The 24,371-nt window shown below is 40.8% G+C and overlaps 1 protein-coding gene across 1 annotated transcript in view; it reads left to right on the top strand.

The window, feature by feature from the left end:
- The window catches only part of mpdz (multiple PDZ domain crumbs cell polarity complex component), a gene marked incomplete at both ends in the record, with an annotated part of 54,702 nt that overhangs the window by 16,657 nt on the left and 13,674 nt on the right, over positions 1 to 24,371 (top strand). Inside the window, 18 exons of the mRNA XM_080547295.1 lie at positions 473 to 552; positions 743 to 889; positions 1,780 to 1,950; positions 3,140 to 3,325; positions 3,976 to 4,185; positions 5,255 to 5,383; positions 9,817 to 9,978; positions 10,901 to 11,248; positions 11,735 to 11,849; positions 13,025 to 13,223; positions 14,218 to 14,259; positions 16,343 to 16,441; positions 16,833 to 16,928; positions 18,271 to 18,448; positions 19,007 to 19,117; positions 19,785 to 19,877; positions 21,782 to 21,844; positions 24,124 to 24,280. Of these exons, the coding sequence (XP_080403421.1) occupies positions 473 to 552; positions 743 to 889; positions 1,780 to 1,950; positions 3,140 to 3,325; positions 3,976 to 4,185; positions 5,255 to 5,383; positions 9,817 to 9,978; positions 10,901 to 11,248; positions 11,735 to 11,849; positions 13,025 to 13,223; positions 14,218 to 14,259; positions 16,343 to 16,441; positions 16,833 to 16,928; positions 18,271 to 18,448; positions 19,007 to 19,117; positions 19,785 to 19,877; positions 21,782 to 21,844; positions 24,124 to 24,280 (2,586 nt within the window). The remainder of the gene's footprint in view (positions 1 to 472; positions 553 to 742; positions 890 to 1,779; positions 1,951 to 3,139; positions 3,326 to 3,975; positions 4,186 to 5,254; positions 5,384 to 9,816; positions 9,979 to 10,900; positions 11,249 to 11,734; positions 11,850 to 13,024; positions 13,224 to 14,217; positions 14,260 to 16,342; positions 16,442 to 16,832; positions 16,929 to 18,270; positions 18,449 to 19,006; positions 19,118 to 19,784; positions 19,878 to 21,781; positions 21,845 to 24,123; positions 24,281 to 24,371) is intronic.

The following is a 24,371-nucleotide window of genomic DNA, read 5'->3' as shown; positions in this document are numbered from 1 at the left end:
TATACTGTAATCATAGCTGGGACGACAGACCAGAGAACAAAGAGGAAGATATAGCTCTTAAACCTTATTTTTTATGCCCATCTTTCAACCATCAGTATGCAGAATTGTTGCAAGAACAATTCCCCAAACATTCCCCTAGAATAACTACTTCAAAGTGAGAAGTCACAATGGCTAATTTGGCTCATCGGAGGAAGGAATCTCAAGAAGTTTTGGCAGATTTGTTTCCCCCTTCAAGACCATCAGAAAGTATTGTGTTTGTCAAGCTGTACTCCTCTCTGTTACCGTAACCATTTAGTCTGTTTGTACTGTACATGGCAGTTTTTTGAATTGGTGTTATTTTATGGTTGAGCTTTAAACAGCCCCTACTATATCTTTACCTACTATAAGAGCCGCCCCGGGGGGGTCCTCTTCACAGTGCTAAGCTGCTATTTACACACAAGTCAGTTGATGATGTATTGTCGTCCTTTCTAAGGAGTCATACTTACAGCTAGCGAAGAGGACGAGCTGATGAGGAAGTGGCAGGAGAATCTCGGCCCCAGCAATGAAGTAGTGGTGAGTCAACTTAGAACACGAACAACTGAAATCCTACATATAAAAACTGTTACTATTTGAAAAGACTATGTGTGTGCGATGTGGTGGTGGTGGTGGTGGTGGGGAGAGGGAGAGTAGTGGGGCTAAAATGTAGACATTTATCTATTCATGCTAATGGAGTTGTGCCCCCCCTTCCTTTCGTGGACGTCAGGTCGCCCAGGTGGAGAAGTTCAGTGAGAGCAGCGGTCTGGGCATCAGTCTGGAGGCCAGCGGCGGGCACCACTACATCCGCTCTGTCCTGCCAGAGGGGCCGGTGGGCCGCTGTGGGAAACTCTTCAGTGGGGACGAACTTCTTGAGGTAAGAGACACCTCAACTCGAGAGACAGGTGAACAGGTAAACCGAAACCTCCGCCATCGAGTTTGTATGACTATGCTCTGAAAACATCAGGCGGACAAGAGCATCCACTAGAGGCAACTGTGTGGTGCCGTATAGGTCCACTGAGTTCGGCCGTTCGGCTTTTTCCATCAGAGCTGTACATTTCTGGAACTTCATACCCAGCTCTATCAAACAATCTTCAACTCCTCACAGGCTTCAAATCAAAACTGAAATCATGGCTGATAGACAACCAATCATGTGACCACTGACCACATAGAGCCAGAACGTTTTATTTATTTTATTGTTTATGATGTAATCTTTTATGTAATGTTTTCTTGAGTGTAAAGTGTGATGTTTTTTATTTCCTGTAGTTCTGTTTTATGTGATATCTTTATGTCCCGTAGTTATGTTTTGAATTGTTGAAAACATCTGATGCCGTATTTCCCCTGTGGATTTACCTGTTCAGGGACTGCTGATGCAAGTTAGCTACCCAGCTAATTCAGGGAGAGTCAACGACTGTCCATTGTCCCTTTTAAATAAACGAATAAATACAAATAAAATAAAATAAGTAAAATGACCTAAATATACTAGAATATCTGTCAGATTTAAATTGTGCTCAATATATTGTATTAGATATCATTTAAGTTACCTAGATGTACTGTATGTAATAGCTGATCAATGATCAATGTAATAGTAAGAGGAACTATAAACTCATTTAGAATAATACTGTCCATGGTTTCAATCCATGGAGCTTTTCTGCCAAACAAATGAACGTTATTCGGGCACAGCTGCTCCTCTTATTTATAACTTTGTGGAACCTTCCATTAGTGTTTTAGCCTTGACCTCAAATGTGACCACTGCTCTGCTCCCAGGTCAATGGCATATCCCTCATCGGTGAGACACACAAGGAGGTGGTGAGCATTCTGAAGGAGCTGCCTATCCGTGTGCACATGGCCTGCTGTAGGCCCGCCCCCCTGACTGAGAGTGATAGGGATTCTGGCCAACCAGAGTTGGAGACATTGGTCACAGAGCCTGATATGAAGGTAATTTTTCAGCATTGATATACTCAACATATCTAATTAGACTTTGAAACAAGAGACCTCAGAGCTGCCTCTTGTTGTTTGTAGCAGAGATGAATACTATGGAAAATTGTGGGCCCCAATTTGCTTTGCTTTCGATAAAGCGCCCTGTACAACACACGTTTTAGTGGGCAATGGCAGCTTAGTCGGTAATTTCGTCTGGCAAAGTTTCAGTTGGCGTAGAGGAGGGGGGCAGGTCTGGAGTGGGTGATCATTTACTATGACATAAAGATGTAGATTCTGCTTGCCAATCAGGATTCCACTGCGAATGTTGGAATGGATATTTCTAAAGATTTTTGGACAAATGAAATGACTACACTTACAGTTATAGGCAACTACTGTAACTACGAGCTGAAGTGTCTAGGGTACACAGGATACAGGACCATGTATACTGAAAAATGTATGCACTCACTGCAGTGTAAGGATGTAAGGATGCAATGTTTGGATAAAACCGTCAGCTAAATATATTTTATATACATATATATATATATATATATATATATATATATATATATGTGTGTTACGGTACATGTGGGAATACGGTACATGTGGGAAAACTAGGGTTAGGGTTAGGTGCTAGGGTGACTTGGTACATGCTGGCATGTCTAACCCTAACCCTAACCTTAAACCTAACCCTAACCCTACCCCTAACCTTAACCCTAACCTTAACCCTAGCACCCTAGCACCTAACCCTAACCCTAGTTTTCCCACATGTACCGTGTTCCCACATGTACCGTAACATATATTTCCTGTATATATACTGTATATGATCGGAAATTCACATCTAAGCCCTCCTACTTTGTCTATCAACCCCATTTAGCTCAGGCAGTTTGTCTCATGCTGTCCAGGTTGTCAATGATGACAGATTACACTTAGGATAAGCAGGGAGGGGGACAGTTTATCAACACCTCTCCATCTAAAGTAACACCCCAGTGCAGTAACAACCCCAGCGATAGTACATCAGAGTAGGAAACCGTGTTAAGAGACGTGCTCCCAGCTGCCTGAGTTCTGTGTGTCTAGCATCCCAAGATTTCCTTTTAATGTGCTGCCAAAAATTTTATGAAACGTAACTAGCGGCAAACCAGCCTATGGGCTCCGAGTAAGTGAAGAATGCATGCGCAGTGACGGCATCGGGTGTGTAATAACTTTGCAGATACAGGGAGACCTCGGCAGTTTCCTGGTTCCTCGAGACCCGGAGGAGGAGGAGGAGGCGGTGGTGAGGGAAAATGTGATGGACGAGCCGCTGGGATCTCCTTTGGCCATGTGGGAGACGGAGATACAGAACATCGAGCTGGAGAAGGGAGACGGTGGACTGGGATTCAGCATCTTGGACTACCAGGTACTATAGGATCTTCACATGGAATTGACATGAAACATTGGCCTGGTAGAGACAGGCGTGTGCTGTTGTTGTTGTTGTTGTTGTTGTTGTTGTTGTTGTTGTTGTTTTGTATATGGAGCCAGATACTTTAGTTGCATGTTCATGGGTTAACTTACTTATTAGTAACTTCAAAATTATGGGAGGGAGAGGCAGTCACGTGAGCTTGTCTGTTGACCTGTGACAAATGCCATTCATTAAAAATCACTTCAAGGTGTAATAATTAGCCAGTATTGTGTCATTATTATAGTGTCTTTTTTTGTTCTTCACGTGAGCTTGTCTGTTGACCTGTGACAAATGACATTCATTCAAAATCACATCAAGGTGTAATTAGCCAGTATCATGTCATTATCATTATCAATCATCAAGCGTCTTTGAGTGTCTAGAAAAGCGCTATATAAGTCTAATGTATTATTATTATTATTATTATTATGGTGTTTTACATTTTTTTATATAGATTTGATAGCTGTCCCTTAAATCTGTTGAATTGACACATTTCTATGTACATTTGTGTAGTGTATTCAGAATGAATCTTTTCATACAAATGTGTGAATGAAGTGAGTTTGTTCAGTCAGTGGATGGACTTCTTCATTGACGCTGATCTGCTCTACTAGGACCCCATGGACCCTGCCAAGACGGTGATCGTGATCCGCTCTCTGGTGCCTGGCGGAGAGGCGGAGCAGGATGGAAGACTGTTGCCGGGAGACCGGCTCATGTTCGTCAACAGCACCAACCTGGAGAATGCCAGTCTGGAAGACGCCGTTCAGGCGCTGAAAGGGGCCAACATCGGAAAGGTCCGGATAGGAGTGGCTAAACCGTTACCTGTAAGGACCCCTATCTCGATTATTTTCTATAAGGAGACTGTAGTTTAATGTGTGTATGTGTGTGTGCGTGTGTCAATGCATATGTGATTCGGAGTGTGTGTGTGTGTGTGTGTGTGTGTGTGTGTGTGTGTGTGTGTGTGAGAGAGTGTGTGTCTAGTATCCAATAATGAGGGCTCATCTTACATGGCTTGAATTGTTAATGCTGCAAAGACAGTGGAGTTAGGCTACATGCTGACACATTCAACTCTCTGAAAACAGCCTCAGCAGCATAAGCACCCATGTCCTTTGCTTGGTCTTACTTTATTATTGAATTTTGAAGCACTTGGACCCTTCACACTTATCGAGGCAGCTGTCAAAATACGGGTTTGTCCAAAATCTTATTCAAAGCTCACAGCATAAGTACTCTTTTAGTGTGTTTTTCTATGTAACAATTGCTAGCATTCTTTCAGGTTCTGAAAAACTTGGAACATAAGTGCAGTGCTTGCCTCTGGGATGTCACGGTCACTGCTGTTCAGGTGTATTAAATAGTTTTGAGAAACCTCAGTGGTTATCTAGCTCTCCTGACGGTTTTGAAATGTGTTTTGTGAGGCGGTTTTGTTGTATTGTTCCTAAAAATCGAATCTGCCATAATCCTGCAATACTCTACTACAGTCTCTCTCTCTCTCTCTTTCTATCTTTCTCTGGGCAGCGTGCTCGACAAAATCAAAAGATCCTTTTAAATATGTAGCAAGATTTGCAAGAGATTCTCTTTCAGCTGTCTATTTCTTTATTAAATAACTAATAACCTAGTCATTGAAATATTTATTCGTGACTCGGTTATGGTTTAAGATTCCTCCACCGGTAATTCATACAGTAACTACAAATTAAAACTAATCGACAATACATCTCACAACCTCACAAGACTTTCACTACTATAATTCTCAAAATGTAACTAATTAAAAATAAATGTAACTGTAATTAAAATTCAATCAGATCGGACAGGAAAAAAAAGAAGAAAAAAAACATGGCGACATGAAGGAATGTCCCAGTGTTCTAGGGAATTTGTCTGTGTAGAGCCTTGTCTCCACAGCCGTATGATGAAGAGGCCAGTCCGTCATCCTCCTCCTCAGGAAACCCTTCTTTTATCTTCGCCACTCTGCTGGTTAGAGAGAGAGAAGAGCCAGGGGAGTGCATCCTTTTCCGGGCAGAGCCTGCATTGGTTAGTCACCCTCTGGGACCAACTGAAACCAACCAATGAAAATGAGGGGGGTGGAAGTAACGAATTTGATTGTCTAATACCTGAGTAGGTGTAAGAGCAAACCTCACCTTCTCGTTTCTATTCCTCTTCCTCTTTCCCTCTTTCTCCTTTCATTACTGTCCTTCCCCCTCCTACTGTTTTCCTAGTCCCGATAATATGCTTACTCTATGAAATACTTGCAATGTTAATTTAAAATGAAGCCCTTAAACAGAGATATGAAAAAGTTGAAAATAATATCATTAAATGTTAATGGCTTGAATAACATAATTAAGAGGAAAAAGATTATCCTCCAGCTGAGGAGAGCTGGAGGAGATGTCCTCTTTTTACAAGAAACCCATTTAAAAAAAAAAGAACATGACAAATTGAGTAGGGGACAAATTTACTCCAGTTCATATGGAACACAGAAGAGGGGTGTTGCTATAATTATACAACCACACATACCATTTATAGAAGAACAACATATATACGATAAAGAGGGCAGGTTTGTTTTAGTAATTGGTAAAATAGAGTCAATTACTGTCTCATTTTTAAATGTATACTATCCACCGGAATTAGGCCCAGAATTCATGTCAGAAATAATCGAAATGTTAATGACAAAATGTAAAGGAATCACCCTAATGGGAGGAGATATGAATCTTACAATAAATTCTAGGCTAGATTCCTCAAATAATAAACCACACAGAGCTGATAAAACATCATCAATTTTAAGAAGTGCAATGTCAGAATTTGGATTAGTAGACATATGGAGGATGCTAAATCCAACTAAAAAAACATATACATATTATTCTGGACGATTTCCAACTTCCAATAGACTGGATTATTTCTTCATGTTTAAAAAAGACGTAGAGAGGATGGAAACATGTACAATAGGCACAAGGGATTTATCAGATCATGCTATGCTATCTATAACTATACATTTGGATATAAAGCAAGGAGAAAAAATATGGAGATTAAACAACTCACTTCTCCAAGATAAGATCTTTGTTGAAAAAATCAATAAAGCCATAAAAGAATACGTAGAGATAAATGACAATGGAGATACTAATCCAACTATTATATGGGAGGGCCTTAAAGCGGTACTACGAGGACAGATAATATCATATTGCGCATGGAAGAAAAGACAAACACAACAAAAACAGAAAATACTTGAACAACAAATACAACACTTGGAAGACAAACTAAAAAATACAAATGAAATAATAGTAAAAAATGAATTAAAAAAGAAGTATAAGGAGTTGGATAAAATTCGTACAGAGGAAGTGGAGAAATTAATGACATACACCAAACAGAAATATTACGATGGAGGACCTAAGTCTTTAAAACTCCTAGCATATCGACTTAAGACACAGACTAAAAAAGCACACATTTCGAAATTGAAGACTGTAGAAGGCTCTGGAACAATAACGGAAAAGGATAAAATAGCTGAAGAATTCGTAAAATATTATGAGAACCTTTATAAAAACACAGGAAACATTGACCTGGGACTAATGAAAGATTTCTTACATAAGTTAAACTTAAAGCAAGTAACAAGATCAAAAAATGAACAGCTCATTAAGGACATCACAGTAAATGAAATACAACATCAAATAAATAATCTTAAAATGGGGAAAACACCAGGTGATGATGGATATACTAATGAATTTTATAAAACTTTTCAAAAACAATTGATACCACTACTTTTACAAGCATATAAGTTTGTATTACAAACGGGAAATTGGGCAACTACTTGGAACTCATCTATAATAACGGTTATACATAAAGAAGGTAAGGACGCTACTGAATGTTCGTCTTACAGGCCAATATCACTACTGAATACGGACCATAAAATAGTAACAGCCATTATTGCCAATAGGTTAAAGGACATCGTGCCAGATATAATAAACAGCGACCAATGTGGTTTTATACCAGGTAGGCTGTTGTCAGATAATATAAGGAGGACGTTAAATATAATGGACTACGCACAAAACAATGGTGCAAACCTTCTACTCTTAACACTGGATGCAGAAAAAGCATTTGACAGAGTGCTATGGCCATTCATGTTTGAAATTGTAAGAAGCTTTGGATTTCATGAGAATTTTAATAAATGGCTTCAAGGAATGTATAAAAATCCAGTGTCAAGAGTAAAAGTAAATGGCACAATATCCAGAAGATTTCCAATCTATAAAGGTACAAGACAAGGAGACCCACTCTCAGCAGTTATATTTGCTATATGCATGGAAGGACTAGCAGAAAGTATAAGGAAAAATAATACCATCAAAGGCATAACGATAAAAGAGGAACAGCACAAACTGGCATTATATGCAGATGACGTGGTTGTTTATTTAACATCACCAGCCCAATCCTTACCAAGCCTAATGGAAGCAATTACAGAATATAGTAAACACTCTGGTTATAAACTAAATGAAAGTAAGTGTGAAGTATTAACAATTGGAGAACAGATAGATTCGGAAATCAAGGAAAAATACAAGTTGAAATGGGATGCAAAGAAAATCAAATATTTAGGAATCTACCTCACTGGAGATATAACAACATTATACACCGACAATTATCAAGCCCTTGAAAATAAAATACGAGAAGATCTTAATAGATGGAAGATAACACCTGAATCCTTAATGAGTAGAGTAGAAAGCGTCAAAATGATGATCCTCCCACAGTTTCTGTTTTTATTTCAAACATTACCAGTTCCCATTCCACAGCGTAGCTTCAAAAAATGGAATACAATGCTCTCAAATTTCATTTGGAACTACAAAAGTAAACGGAAAAAACTTAGTATACTAACTCAAACCAGAGAAAAAGGAGGGTTTAATTTCCCTGATCTAAAGTCCTATTTCCATGCAACTCAAATAGATACAATAATGAAATGGATGAATAACTCGGTTCAAACCAAATGGAAAGACATAGAAAAACAAGCAATATCAATATCAATAGGAACACTACCTTTTCTGAGTCTAAAGGATATTCAAAAACATAGTGGAAATAACAGATGCATAGAAAATACCCTCAAAAATTGGAAAACTATTCGTAAATTGTATAAATGTGATGACAAATGTATTTATTTGAGAGAGATAGCCAGTGACCCAGACTTTTTACCTAATAAAACAGACAAAATATTAGAAGAATGGGCTAGGAAGGGACTACAGGTGTACTCACAGATGTTTACAAATGACATGATAGACTCATTTGAAACCTTAGTTAATCAATTTAATATAAGTAATAGCCATTTTTTTAAGTACCTACAAATTAGAAGCTACCTTATAACACAGCAGAGGAGACAGGAACAAAGATCACATATACTAATGGAATATCTGATCAAAAATAGAAACAGTGAAAAGACAAAAATCTCAAAAATTTACAAAATCATGCAAGAAATCAAGATACAAGAAGATAACACTAAAGAAAAATGGGAAAACGAATTAGCAATAACAATTACGGATGACGAGTGGAAAGAAGCATGCAAAAGAATATTTAAGACAACACAATCAAAATTCTGGAAAGAATTTGCTTGGAAAATAAATATGAAGATCTTCCTAACACCGAAAATGCTGTCAAAATATAGGCCAACAGGCAATGCAGAATGCTGGAGGAAATGTACGGAACGAGAAGCCAATCACACACACATTTTCTATACATGCCCTAAATTGAAAAGGTTTTGGGAGGCAGTTCAAGTAAAAATAAAAAATACATTTACCTTACAAAATCCTATACATCCAGTCAATATTATACTCGGTCTTATTCCATTAGATATATACAGAGAGGGAGATAAATATTTGTACACCATACTACGTATCGCGGCTTTAAAGCAAATCACACGTAAATGGTTGGACTTAAACCCACCATCCGTTAATAATTGGAAAAAAACTGTTGAAGACATAAAAGAAATGGAAAGAATTACCTGCAAAGTGGGAGGCCGTGAAGAGCAATTCACTATGAACTGGAGTAAATGGACCGAATGAATGAGTAGGAAGGAAGCCCCCCCCCACCAACCCTCCCCGATCCCACCCCTCCCACCCCCCTCCCTTTGTCTCTTACTTTTCTATTTCTATCCCTATAATTTCTCTATTTTATTTTATTTTTTTTTTTATTTTTTTTTTTCCTTTATATTTTCTTTCTAGTCTCTATTTCTTTATTTTCTTTATTTCTTGCTTTCTCTATAAAAAATGTAAAAAAATGATGCAGGATGAACTTAAACAAGTGAAGAACTTGTAAAGTGTGTGAAATGAACTTATTAATGTAATGTAAAGTCCTGCAATAAAGTATAAAAAAAAAAAAAAAAAAGAGCAAACCTCAAACCTCAGTTAGCTGCCCGTGATTTGGTAGCTCACGACCATGATGTAATGGGGGCATCTGATCTGTGACATCCAATTGATGACATCATCTACATCCTTTGGCAACAGATTGATTCCAATGAGACAGAGTTGTCTGACGAGAGGGTGCTGGAGCAACGCTACTCCGGAGAGGAGGATGACACGTTCCAGGCGTCCATGACCGCCCTCCACGGTAGCACCTGCAGTGCTGACCTGGACTATCAGATGACCCTGCACTCCTCTACACCCAAGGTAATTATGGGAAGCAGAGAAGTATAATACTACCTTTACAGGAAGCATTTTTGATAACACAGGAAAACGCTGTGCGAGTAAGGGCCCCTCTTAATTCGTAAATCAAAGCAGTTGCTGACCTTTTTGTCCACCAGATCTTGCACCGCGTTGTCATAAACATTTCATTGTGTGTTTTAGAAGGTCAAAAACCGCATGTGCGATGTAATAACGTTGTTAAATGTTTGATATTCCATTGTTATCACTGTATGCGTTTTCTTTCAAACTGTACTCAAATGATATCACTTGTTTGAACTTGCCGGTGTTGCCTGCATAGAGATAGATACAGTTATATCTCTTTGATCGCCTGTTTATAGTATCTTTCATATTAGTCACTACCCAAATGTTACCCTGCAACCAGCCCGCCCCCCCTCCCCCCTCCTTATGTATGAATGGTTTGAGTGTTATTAATATTAGAGATACTGCACATCACATCACCTCACCTTACAGCAATAGAACTGCTACTTTATTTGTAGTCAAATGGCCCATTGCATATTGCAGGGCATTTCAGGGCATTTCTCAGTAGTTCTTGTTCCCAGGGTCTGCAGTGCCACAAGTCCCTTTGCCACTGATCTCATCTTTCAAGTTTTATAGTTTCATCTTAGATGCTTAGGAAATAGCTAAAGAGATTTATTGCCCCACAGTCCTGACCTCGTGAATTACATCTAGGGCGATAATAAAGCCTAGATGTTGTGCATCACACGCTCTGAAACGGGATCATCGGTAATAATTGCTATTCCCAGTTGACCGGTGATGGCTTTTCTATGGCTCATTTACAAGGAGTTCAAAATGGCGACTCAGCCAGATGAAATCCTCCCCAGTTGGGTGATTGTGAATCTAATGGAGCGTAACCTCCATTTGGCTGCTGTGGTTTGTTTTACCTCAGCGCACGGCTCGTCTGGACTTGTTGGATGAGCGTCCCTTCGCGACGGTGTCCAGCCTAGCCGATGACACTGAACCCTTCTCCCCAGAGGAGAAACCCATCTCTTTTCCTCCGCCGAGAAGTATCGGGGGTCACGAGCTTGAAATTGACAATGCGCTAGCCAACTCTGATCTGTACCTGGAGCATCATTCGATCCAGACTGAGCCGTCAGATCTGTTTAATTCCTACATGTCCTATTGTGACACTGGATTGGGATCAGAAGTTAATGGGGAGCCAGTGCCATCTCTCCATCTACAGGTGGAGCCCAACATGGCCGCTGGTGACATTGAGGAGATAGAAGGCTTATTAAAGGTAAAGAGGTTCGATCTCAATAGCTTTAATCCATCCTCAAGCATGATGAAAATGAGATTTATAATTAAACAAGCATGAGCAAATCAGGATTCAATCGTCGTCACACAAGTAAGTCAAGCATTTTGAAAAATAATGGACATCCAGATTGAAATACAAATTATTAATTGGATATAAATTCAAGAAACATTACGGTTGCTCCACGAAACGTTTCACAGGACTTTACTTTTTATTTCAATCAAATTTCCGGAGTAGTGTGGTCTCTACCAAGGTAATGGCTTAACACAGAGTAATGAGTTTGAGATGAAAGAATCCCCATCCTTGACTGCTTGGTTCCCTGGCTCTAATCAGTCCTTTCATCCTCACCTTCAAGGTAGTTTAGAGGCCCCCTCACCCTCACATCATCATTGTTTTGATTTGCATTTGTTGATGTGATGCAATGTTTTCTTTTTATGAACGCATTTTGTATCTAATCCTTTCATTCTCAAGGATGACGAGCTCGGTGGAAAAGAGTCGGCAGAGGATGGTGGTGACAAGGAGCAGATTACCTCTGGGAGCAATTTTGAAAGAACCATCACAGTTGTCAAGGGCAACTCCAGTCTTGGTTTGTATTTATTTATTTATTTAATGTACTTTCTCATAAATGTATATTATAATGAGAAACCCTTAAGGAAAGAACACAGCCTTGGCTTTTTATCATTCTGTCAGCGTAGAAATGCATTTGATAGATAGATCAATTTTAAACGTAATTCCCTCAAATTAGTAAAATGTTCCCTCGATTTATTAATTTCTTCCCTCGATATATTAATCCATTCCCTCAAATTAACCAATCTGTTCCCACAATTAAGCATCTTCTTCCCACACAGTGTAGTTGATGTTTGTGTATGTGGCATGGGGAATACATGTATGAAACTTTTTGATGTGATCATAGTGCATTAGTCCCCTTTAAACCAGCTAACAAGCTTGACTGAATATGATCATCTGTTCATATCATGACATATTCAACAAAGGCTGCGGCACGTGTTGTAGTTTTAGCAACTTTAAATCTAAAGTATAGTATTTATTAAAAGAATGGTCTTTGACAACTCGAGTTGACCCCAGCCTCTGTGAGTTATAGGCTGCACGTCTACGTTCTGTGTGAAATGGACAGACATATTCCCATAGGCATTTTACAGAATTCATGCATGTTAAAAAATCCTCCACACATGCCAGCTAGCTTTCACAATATGAATGCTTTTGCCAGGACGCCCCCCTCAACAGTAGCTCCACACGCTGAACTATTGCCGGAGATGTTATAAGACTGTCAAAAACAGAATCATTCTGTATTTTTGTCTTTGCGGACCCCCTTGTAAACGAGATGGGGTTCATCTCAAGGGGTTATTCCCAATAAAGAATTTCAATAAGTTGAAGTTACTCGCTTGCTGACTAGCCAAGACCATCATTCTTTATAGATAGATAATATGATGGATATTGATAATATTGATGATATTATGATCATTGAGATTCAGTGTGAAGACGAAAGCTAGCGGAGTATTAAAGTAGCAATTCTGTCTGATACCACTTCTGTCCTATCTCCTGTGACGAAAACCACCCAGCCAAAACACTATAGATCACAACTTTATTTAATATGTTCAAGCCTACACATAGGCCTACTATTTGTATAAACGCATTGCTTGGAAAACACTTAATACATAGTAATTATGGGCGACTATTCTCTGAACTATTATCGTTCTTGTTTTTGAGAGTTCTTAAGAAAATCTATGTGCCCCAACCCTGCAGGGATGACAGTAAGCGCTATCAAGGACGGTTTGGGGATGCACATCCGCAGCATCATCCACGGAGGCTCTATTAGCCGCGATGGCCGTCTGGGGGTCGGCGACCTGATCCTGGCCATCAACGGGGAGCCCACCGCCAGCCTGTCCAACGCCCAGGCCCGGGCCATGCTCCGGAGACACTCCCTCATCGGGCCAGATCTGGGGTAAGGACCGCCAGGACCGCACAATCACTTGATCCGTATCAGTATCATACATTTGATCCATTGAGCCTACATGAAACCTCACTGACTATAATGTACTGTGCATATTGTCACATAGACATATAGACCACATCAACCACATACTGTATCATCTCTACCCAAAGCCCAATCCACACTCAGAGAAGATACGGTTGAACTCGAACACATTCATGTAATGTAATCTATCTTGATCAACGGTGGTTCCTTGCTTTTTGTGAATGGTGTGGCGGGATTTTTTTATTGGTGTAGAACTATGATCAAGTGAAGCAATAAGCTTCCCACTGTATAGTGTAGCGTTTGAGAAAATCGCTCAAAGCTATTAGATCTGCACCTCTCACAGAAACATTTAATTCTCCTCTCTTTTGTCACCTGTGTCATCAATATACTTTTTAGTCGAAGTGAACTGAGGTCACTTTTAGGTCACAACCTTAACAAGCCTCACAATCAAACACATGGTAAACATCAAACATCATGTAGTGAATGTTGTAATGTTGTAGAATACGTTTTAATTGACCTCACAGCTTTCTTTTAACAACCTTCTTATCATCAATAGTGTCACAATGTCACCGAAATGATGTGAGTTTTAGTGCAACCTAATGTCACTTCATAGGTTGTGCCATCGAAAGCAAGCAGTTTGTATTACAGTGCTGTTCATACACACCAACTGAATACAATGAGAGTTTATTTGAAGTCATAATCGAAATAATTCTCCATACTTTGTTTCTACTACAATGTCTCCTCGAAGTGGACTAAACTAGCAGACAGCCAATAGTGACATTTGAAACATCTCACTAATGCCTTTGATTTGACACATTTCCATGTTGGAAGGAAGCTACATTAAAGGCTTGGGGGGGTAGGGGGGGCGACATTTAATCTGATATCTCATAAGGACTGCTTGCTACTCAAAAATTGTCAGTATTATTAGCCAACAGTACATGAAATCCTCTTCACGTTCTAGATCTGCTTGCGCACCAGAGGACGATCTGTGCCCGTTTTATGTGTGAGTATTGGCTAACTCCCACGCTGACGGTGTGCCACAACAACCTGCCATCCTCCTTCTTTCATCTCTGTCCACGTTCTGTGTGCATCCAGGACCCATCGCCAGTCTTTTCTAGTTGAGTTTTATCCAGATCCAAACACATACGGTACCAGTTCCAACACATACTGTATACATACACATCTGCCATACAAGTCGGATCTGACACATTTTAATTTGAAGCTATTTTATTCTTTTCACGTGATCAACATGGAGTGATCCCCCCTATCTCCAGCTGTCACATCTATACTCGTTAGCAATAATGCTGTTGTTGTTGTTTTTTAAGCTATGAACAATCAGTAGATCCGGCTGTTTCCATTGTGATGTTCTCTTTTATACATAATAAAATAACCTTTGGTGAGGTACTATTTTGTTTTCCTAAACCTTTAAAGACATTTTTGATTCATTGGAATGGTGTATGGTATCACAACTTCGAAAGAGTTGATGTGCAAAGGTAGTCAACACACATATTATAGACAGTTACATCTGGATAAAGCTGGACTGGACGGCACTAATGCATCACTAACCATGGTCTTCTACTTATCTCTAACTCTTCTGACATACTTCTGACATACTTTTCTGTAACTATGTGTCTTGCCGGTCCGTTTGGTGATCACAATCTATTTTTTGGTTTTGTTCGGTACCTATCCCATCACTCACTAATTCCTTCTTCTCTCCTTGTCTGTCTTTAAGGTGTATGAATTAAGTTTATCGTGAATCAAGTTTTTGTCTGTGTCTGCATGTCATAATGTTCAAATAAGAATGGATTCATCACCATGAGATCTGTCATCTTCACTCAAATATATATTTCCTGGATTTCTGCTCATTTCTACTTTCCTTTATTTTAAATTCTTCATATTTTTGGAACGTCATACTACTCCAAAGAATTAAGAATGGATGTTCCCTCAAATCCTGTAGATGGATTTATATTAATATATTTTTCCACATTTATGTTTGGCAGAGACCTTCGGCTATATTTTTTCTTGATTGCAAAAGCATATCTAATATTGATAACTTGACTCCAATGTTATTATCACTATGTGCAAAGAATTGTTGAGTCTGCTCATTTAGTGAAATAAAGGTCAAATAGAACAAATAAGGCTTTAATAATATAGTATACTTACAAGGCAAATACTTCATAGAATGATACATTCTAATAGAGAGAGTAGAGAAACAGATGATCGTCGGTCATCACAAAACAGTGCTACTCACAACACGACGAGAACAGGACACAGACAGGACACAGGAACAAGAGAGAGAGCTTTCCCCTGACCTTTTGACTTTTCATATCATCCTAAATGCCACAGTATGTAAATTAGGAGCCGTTGATAAGGGGACCACCAACCGTTTTGACACCTCAAAGACATTCCACTGAGCTCACAGCCATATGTTTTCTGGGGGGGATGGTCAAATTAATTGGAATTGGCCCACTTCAGTCCAATGTCATACTTTGGGAAATATTCACCACTCATTCGATTTCGAGCAAACTTTTATCGGCTCAGACATTTATGAACCGCACAAACATCTGTGTTTTAATAGTTATACAGAACAGGTGTATACATTATTCATTGACGACTCACCTTTGGCTCTGCTCTTGATAGGCAGGATGCATTGCTCGGGAAAATAGACTGAGTTCCTTTCTCCTGCAATGTTGTGGGCACAATTGGATGGGGAGCAGAAAAACAGGCGCGCTCCTGCATGTAGATTAGACAGCAATGAATAAATAAACAGCTCTTTGTAATAGAGTCTTCTCTGTCATATCTGGTTACAGCACAGCGCTGATACTTTGTTAAACGGTCTTACCCTGACTAATGATGAATGAAACCTACCTGCTGGCACACACAACTATTTTTTCATTTTTTTTTTAGATATTAACTGAAATGATATGAATATTTGGGGTATACAGTATGTTTGCAGTGATGATGACAAATCTTATGGTTAGAGTGTTGTCAGGAGAAGTGTGTCGAGACTCATTGGGGGTCTCTGTGTATGCCTGTGTGCGTGTGTGTGTGTGTGTGTGTGTGTGTGTGTGTGCGTGTGTTCACAGCATCACCTATGTCCCTGCCGAGTATCTGGAAGAGTACAAGGTTAGCCTCGAGCAGCAGGCCAAGGATGACATCTTTTCTAACATGTCATCAACTCCCAAGTAAGTCTAACCTGGTCTGTTCTTCCCCCTAAAGATTAGCTATAATTAGAGTACTTGTGTTATTCTATATTTATCTAAGAGCCTAGAGTAGTCTAGTTACGTGGTTAACTCCAGACCCCAGACTTTGTCAACAGGGCGAGGCATGTCAATACTTCTTTTGGGCTGCTTTCACATACGACTGTCCTAGCAATGTCCTTTCTATATTTATACTTACTTTCCTATTCTTATAACACAAGGTTTAGACTTTAGGCCTTAGGTCATACAACCGTGTTATGTGGAAATGAAATGGATCTCAATGGCAATATGTAATAAAAAGTATCAACACAGTCAAAACTAATGCAATGAATGTGTTTGACAAAGTCTGCTGTTTCTTTTGCTTGTGTTACTTTAGGAGAGGAGTCCCTGAACTCCCTGAGCGTGAGGACGGAGAGGGAGAGGAGAGCGAGCTCCAGAGCACCACCTACAGTAACTGGAACCAGCCCAGGAAGTGAGTAGGAAATGAAATAGGAAATGTGTAACACAAATGTATTTTATTTATTTATTCGTTTATTTAAAAGGGACAATGGACAGTCATCGACTCTCCCTGAATTAGCTGGGTAGCTAAATTGCACCAACAGTCCCTGGGCAGGTAAATCCACAGGGGAAATAATATGTTATAAACAATTTAAAACAGAACTACAGGACATAAGAATATCACACTTTACACTCAAGAAAACATTACAACATTACAAATCTAGGAAGAGTACTGAAATATCCTACTGAAGTAAAAGTAAGTTCAAGTCTAGGAAATAACTTAAGTCTAACTTAGAGTCTAAGGGAGCCAGCATTTGTTCCGCCTTTAGCGTCAACACCATATCATTGCAAAAAGGCTAAAAACCTGCAAATGCTGGTATGATTCTTCTGTGAATATACACTCACTGAACACTTGATTAGGAGCACTATACTAATACTGGGTAGGGCCTCCATTTGTCTCAAAACAGCCTAAATTCCTTGTGGGGTTGATTTCTTAAGATGCTAGAAAAATTCCTCTGAGATTCTGGTCCATGATGACATACTTGCATCATGGCATTTCCTGCTGATTTTTCAGGTGCACTTTCAAGCTATCAATCTCCCATTCTACCACATTCCAAAGGTGTTCTATTGGATTCAGATCCGGTGACCTGAACTCATTGTCATGTTCATAAAACCCATAAGAAGCCATTAGAAGATGGGTACATTGTGGCCATGAAGGGATGCACATGGTCAGCTACAACACTCAAATAGGCTGTGGCATTCAAGAGATGATTGATTGGTGTTAATGGGCCCAAACTGTGCCAAGAAAGAAACATTCCCCACACCATTACACCACCTCCACCAGCTTGGACTGTTGATAAGACAGGTGGTTGGGTTGGATGTCCACAGTAATGGATGATTAAAAAATATATATCGGCCTGGGGTGGTTCAGTGGTCTAGCAGCGCGGTCTACAGTGCACATGTCAGCATGAATTCGAATCCGGCCCATGCCCTGCTGACATGCCCTCTTCTCCTTACTTTCCTGTCTATCTTCACTCTCTCTATCCAATAAAAAATGAAAAATATAAGTGGGATTGCCCCACTCAGAAAAAAAAAGGTAAAAACCTTTGAAAAATTGACTCAGTCAGTTACAGTAACGAGAGTGGCTGTAATTGGTTACTCCGAGACAGGAGTGTGCTGCTTTCATCCTAGAGAGAACCCCAGGATGTGCAGGCTTTCTTTTCCAGCCCAGGTAGAAGTGGTACTGGACTCCTCCTGACCTTGGAGTGGATTGGATTTTAAATCTTTAAAAAAAAATCATTGTTGCCCAACTGCAGAGTTGAGCTCCAAAGAGAAGCAGGCAAGTCTCTTGGCATCAGCATCGTCGGGGGCAGAGGGATGGGCAGCCGCCTCAGTAATGGAGAGGTGATGAGAGGCATCTTCATCAAGCACATTCTGGAGGACAGCCCTGCCGGTCGCGACGGCACTCTGAAGACCGGCGACAGGATTGTAGAGGTAACAGCATTTTTCAGTACCCATTTCAACTACTACTAGCCTATTATATTATGGAGATATTAGTGAACCTGCACAGGGCCATATTTACATTTACATTTTTGGCATTTAGCAGACGCCTTATTCCAAAGCGACTTACAATCGATACATTCGACTAAGCAAGTGAATCATCGGTTCACCAGTTGCAGCAGAAAGAGTAATCTAGCTCAGGCCAGGGGCCCTTGGCAGTCTCTGTGATAGAAGAAAGAAATATGTTTTTTTAATTTTTATATGGACACTGGAGAAACAGTACAAGGGGGCAGTAGAAGTCTTTACGGGACACAGTATAGGGGAAACGCGGGTGTCTCAGGAGACGCAGTGCTGGGGGGTAGTAGATTGTAGGTGCAGTGGCTGGTTATACAGTGTCACCAAGTGCCTGACACTCTGCCAAAGTACAGCAAAAGGATACAACATGTCCATTCAGCCTGTGAGATGATATAGCTTTATGCAGATGCTTCTGATGTTATTTTGATACCGTTTGATACTGATACTTTTGAACGTGTGTCTGCGTGTGTCTTCCAGGTGGACGGTGTGGACCTGAGAGACGCCAGTCATGAGCAGGCCGTCGAGGCCATCCGCAGGGCCGGAAACCCTGTCAGCTTCCTGGTCCAGAGTATCGTCCACAGGCCCAGGGTGAGCCTAGCCTACCTCCAGAATTAGCATGTTAGAGGAGCCTAGCCTAGCCTACCTCCAGAATTAGCATGTTAGAGGAATTATGTTTTTTGTTGTTTTGTCAGTATGTTCGTTTTGTCAGTGTAGGGCTGCAAACACATCCTGTTTATAGGAAATAGTTCTGTAGAGTGTATTACAAGCTACTAAGTCTCCAGTGGTATGACAAGATATTAGTGTGCTTTCATACTAAAATGAATAGCCTACAAAGCACAGATGACAAGGATAGTAAAAAAAAAAAGTACTACTTTCCTTACTGATAGTGGTCCACAGAACGTGGTGGAGGGCATTAGGCTGAGAGAAACTGTGTTGGCTTGCACGTTGTTGATTGAAGGACACCTAGATGCAGTAGGTATTACATTGCATTCACTTGTGGTTAAGTTACACCTTTACATAGGGAAATCGTTCTATTGGCTGTGTTTTCTGATGCATCACATTCTCTGGTTTTAAAGAGCCCTCAGGCTTCAAGAGCATGACTAACTAACTAGAATCCAGTTGAAGCTGCTGCTGGCTTTGCAATAGGTCTTGAAATACCATGTTAAGGCACGCTGCAGGCATTCTCCTGCAACCTTTCCACAACCTTTCCACTAACCATTCCAGCATCACCCTCTTCCCTTCCTCCGTCTCTCAGCCTGACTCAATCTATAGCCCTGCCTCATCACCACCAGTCATAGAGAAACACAGCATCACTTCTTTAACACGCTTTCCGCATCGTATGTGCCAGGTAATCTCTCTCTCTCTCTCTCTCTCTCTCTTTCTCTGTTTCTCTCTTTCTTTGACTCTCTTTGCACATCAGTAGAGTCCAGAATACACGTTGTTGTTGTTACGACACACATGCACAGTGTGCACCAGAAAGAGATGCAGGGCAATTTGGAATCATGCCTCTGGGAAAAACAGTGACCACATTGTTTAATTGGCCCAAGGTTAAGTGCTCAGGGCAGGTCGATAATGCCCCTTTTAAATTGAGCCACTGGGGTCCGGCCTACCCGCTATAATGATACGTTCTTGCTGTTTCCTCTTTAATGCCGCGCTCTCTCTCTCTCTCCTCCTGAGAGAGGTAAATAATTTAAATGTAGTCTTGGGGATTCTTTGAAGCGTCGTAGTTTGACTCCTTCAGAGAAAGAAGCTTTGATTATTTAGGAATGTGTCCTCAAGTGGCTCATCTGAATAATTCCGGAGGTATTCCTGTCCTCCTTTTTTCCTATTTTTTTCATGGACCCAACCTCCAATTAAATTGTGTCACGGGCTCTACCGTTGTGTTTCATACCCTTCAGATTGTCAGCTTTTGACCCTGTGTTGCTTTTAGAGGCCGCCCCTGCCCTTTCTGCGGCTAAACACCCAACCTGGGTCAGCCCCCTGCTCCACTAATCACACCTCCGCCTGCTTATTACCTTCCCAGCTCCAGGTTAGAGACCCTGCACCTTTGTGTGTGTGTGTGTGTGTGTGTGTGTGTGTGTGTGTGTGTGTGTGTGTGTGGTGTGTGTGTGTGTGTGTGTGTGTGTGTGTGTGTGTGTGTGGTGTGTGTGTGTGTGTGTGTGTGTGTGTGGTGTGTGTGTGTGTGTGTCTGAATGTCTGAATTTGGTTTGTTTGTTTTCCTGTGTGTGTGTGTGTGTGTGTGTGTGTGTGTGTGTGTGTGTGTGTGCGTGCGTGCGTGCGTGCGTGTGCGTGTGTCTGAATGTCTGAATTTGGATTGTTTTCCTGTGTGTGTGTGTGTGTGTGTGTGTGTGTGTGTGTGTGTGCGTGTGTGTGTGCGTGTAAGTGTGTGTGTGTGTGTGTGTGTGTGTGTGTGTGTGTGTGTGCGTGTGTGTGTACATGCGCGAACACGTGTGTGTGTATGCATGTGTGTGTGCGTGTATTTGTGAGTGTGTATGTGCTTGTGTGTGTGTGTGTGTGTGTGTGTGTGTGTGTGTCTGAATGTCTGAGTGTCTGGAGGTTTGTTTTCCTGTGTGCTGTGGATGTGTGCGTATCTCAGTGTGTTTATCTGAGCATCCGTTTTTATAGTGTTCTGTGTTTGCCTTGTCCTCCTCTTCCCACCTGCAGTGCCCAAGATTAGCTCTTTTAAATTAACAATGCTCATTGACTCTATTGATTAATTTGAGCTCATGGGAAAGTTAAAGAAACGGAAAAGAAACTGAAAGCAAACTGAAGTAATGATGCACCAGCAGCACCGTAAACAACAACATCTACTGCATACCGCCAATGTGGTTGCTGGCTGGCTGGCAGGCTAGAATATTTTAGGTCTGCTCCTGGGTGACAAGTGGAATAATGGGGCTGCCCACGTCACTGACCACTGCATTATTATTGGTCCCCAATCTGCATGACCGCTGTAACCAAGGACAGTCCATCCAATACAACTGGTGTTGCCAAGCCTTTAGAACCACAAGTCATTAAAAAGACTAAAGCCAGACTATAACGTTTATTTTTTTTTTTAAATTCTACTTCTTCTTTTCTAGTCAAACCGACCTTTTCTGATTGATTCTATTTGACTACATAATGGCCATTTGACTACAAAGCCTGTCGATGTTATCCTTCCGAGCGAGAGTCACACATTTCAAGATACTGTATGACATTGAAGCTCTGCTGATATGAATAGTTGAAGACTGTGACCATCCCTCTTGTACATGGCAGTCGTCAACAACGGACACCAAGGAGGAGAGAGCAGCAGCCATCGCCAGGGCCCGTAACGACAAGGTCAGTATTTCTATATAACTTCCGCTCATGACGTCTGTATCATGTTTTTGTGTTGCTATAGAAGCCTTGTGCTCTATTAACGGCAAAGTTATTAAGTAGCCTTGAGAACTGATGGTTCTGGAGCCTAACGGCCCATAGGAGCGGGAGCCTATCTCCTGTTTCCGTAGCGTGAGGCGGCTTGATGTACAAGTACACCCCCTGGACATGACGCTGGTATGTCGCAGGGTCTTACCCCCAATCCAACCCCTAATGCTCTATTAATGGAGGGCTCGCCTCTGTAAAGTACACAGCACGTTTTCCTACTGTGCTTCGACTCTATTAGTAGGTTCCCTCTACTACAAATGTGTCACCTTTGTTGCCCAGTAAACAATACCACAGTGACTGTGGAAAGGACAATTGTAGAACATTAAAAAAAGTATATATATATATATGAGATCAAACTCCTCATGCAGACAAGACAGCCCTTCAAGAATAGAGATTTAGATACTTAGCGTAAGTCGTACTCTTTGTAGTACTGTATATGGGACTTCACTCATTCTCTATCATATAACCTACCGGTACTCGATGTTGCCATAGGAGCAAACCCTAGCAGTAGCTTAGCATAGCATTAGCTTATGGAAAACTATGGAACCTTCATGATGTCACATACCTGAAATAGGTCCCTACAGTGTAAATCATCACTAGTGAGAAAGGGTCTGAGTGAAGCGGTAGATTGGCCGTTGTGATGTCCTGTTGTAACCCTGTAGTGTCTCACTGAATGTCACCGGTGTTTCCCTGTTCTCTCTAGGAGGTTGAGAGTCACAGTAGACTTTTCCTACGCCTCTCCCCAACTAACCCTTTCACTCCTACACCGTTTAAGGTTTGTGGGTCTTTGTGTTGTCATGCTTTTCACCCTCTATTTCCTTCGACAGGTATGCGTGTATCGCTGTCCTATGGAATATACTGTTTGACAACAGTACTGTGTATTCCATATGCGATAACATAACTGTGCTCCACATGTACTCCATGTTTTACATTGACTGTGTTTGGTACATGCTATACATGCATACATGCTTTCCTAACACCTCTCGCACTGTACTTCTCTGAATCCTTCCTGCTTGTCCTTGCTTACTGATAGCATCATCAATTGTTCTCGGGAACATGACGTCACGGTTGCTATGTCCGCCCACTGCCGCCATATTCTTTGGTACATCGTTTTGTTATTTATTCGTTATTTCCATTATTTGGTATATAATTTCGTTCCATTAGCTATCTCGAAGCATGACGTACAGAAAATGTAAACAGTTGGAGGCGCTATAATGTCAACGGTTGGAAGAGCAAAGAACATGGCGGCCGTATCCCACAATGCTGCGTCATGACGTCGATTCCCAAGCTTAATACCAAAGTTGGAATTTTGCTAATTGCTTAGCAAAATATGAAAATTACCGATTCTAATTCCTCCCAAAAATGTCAAATATTTGATTTCCTGGCTTTAAAATGGAAACAAAATCTATGCAACTGCATCTGGAGATTTTTGTTTTATTGTTATTTTGTTATTATTATTATTATTGTTATTATTAATAAGACAATCAAAAGCATGCTTTTGATTGATGCTGTTGCCTTGGTTCTAAAGGTAAGTGTCCATTTGAATGTTATCAGATGGACTGTGGAGGGTCGTTTGACTTCACTGAAATTGTGTCAGGTAACTGCTCTCAAGAACATCGGAACTCATGACATGCATTAAAAACACTTTGAAAAAAAACAACGTAAAAAAGTAAGCATTGCTCATACAGCATCAAGAGAAGAGAGTAAACTTCTAAAGTAACGTGCCATGCCAACATAACAGGTCAGGTTTAACTACAACCTCTATTCAAAACGTAATATTTTTATTTTTACTTTTTATTTCATTTAATCTTTATTTAACCAAGTAAGACAATTAAGAACAGATTCTTATTTACAATGCCGACCTGGCAAAAGGCACAGCCTTTTCAGGGGGTAGGGGGTAAAAGAAAATACAAAAGTTAAAACACATTAAACATGACAAATAAAACAGAGCAGAGAACAGGAACAGTTACAAGCCTGAAGGACAAATCAGACCAACAAACAAACAACAGCAGGCCAGCAGGGGACGGGTCCTAGTTTAGAAGCAATTACACGTGTCGTTAAAAGTGTCCATGAGTGAGTTCTTGAAGGCTGATTTGGAGGTGAGTTTGACCAGTTTTTTGTAGTTTATTCCTAATAGACTATATGCCTTTTGTTTGCCACCCCACCTATGTTCTGGACGCCAATGTGGGACACAGCCACATAAAAAGGAGGCAGGGAAGGTTTCCCCCGCCACCCTGGCGCTCTCCCTGCCTATGGTGCCCCATGTGGGGGAGACGGACACAGACACCCTGACGGAGATCCCAGACAGACCGGCTGAAACGGAAGAGGAGGATGAGTTTGGTTACAGCTGGAGTGAGTCCAACCCTTAACCTCTATGAGCACAGATCTAGGATCAGCTTACCCCCCCCTCCCCCCAATGCTCACACTAATGATTAGGGGGGGA

The sequence above is a fragment of the Nansenia antarctica genome, assembly GCF_963989245.1.
Source record: "Nansenia antarctica genome assembly, chromosome: 17".
NCBI lineage: Eukaryota > Metazoa > Chordata > Actinopteri > Argentiniformes > Microstomatidae > Nansenia > Nansenia antarctica.
Note: the sequence above shows the minus strand (reverse complement) of the source record. Positions and strands in the feature narration are given on the sequence as shown.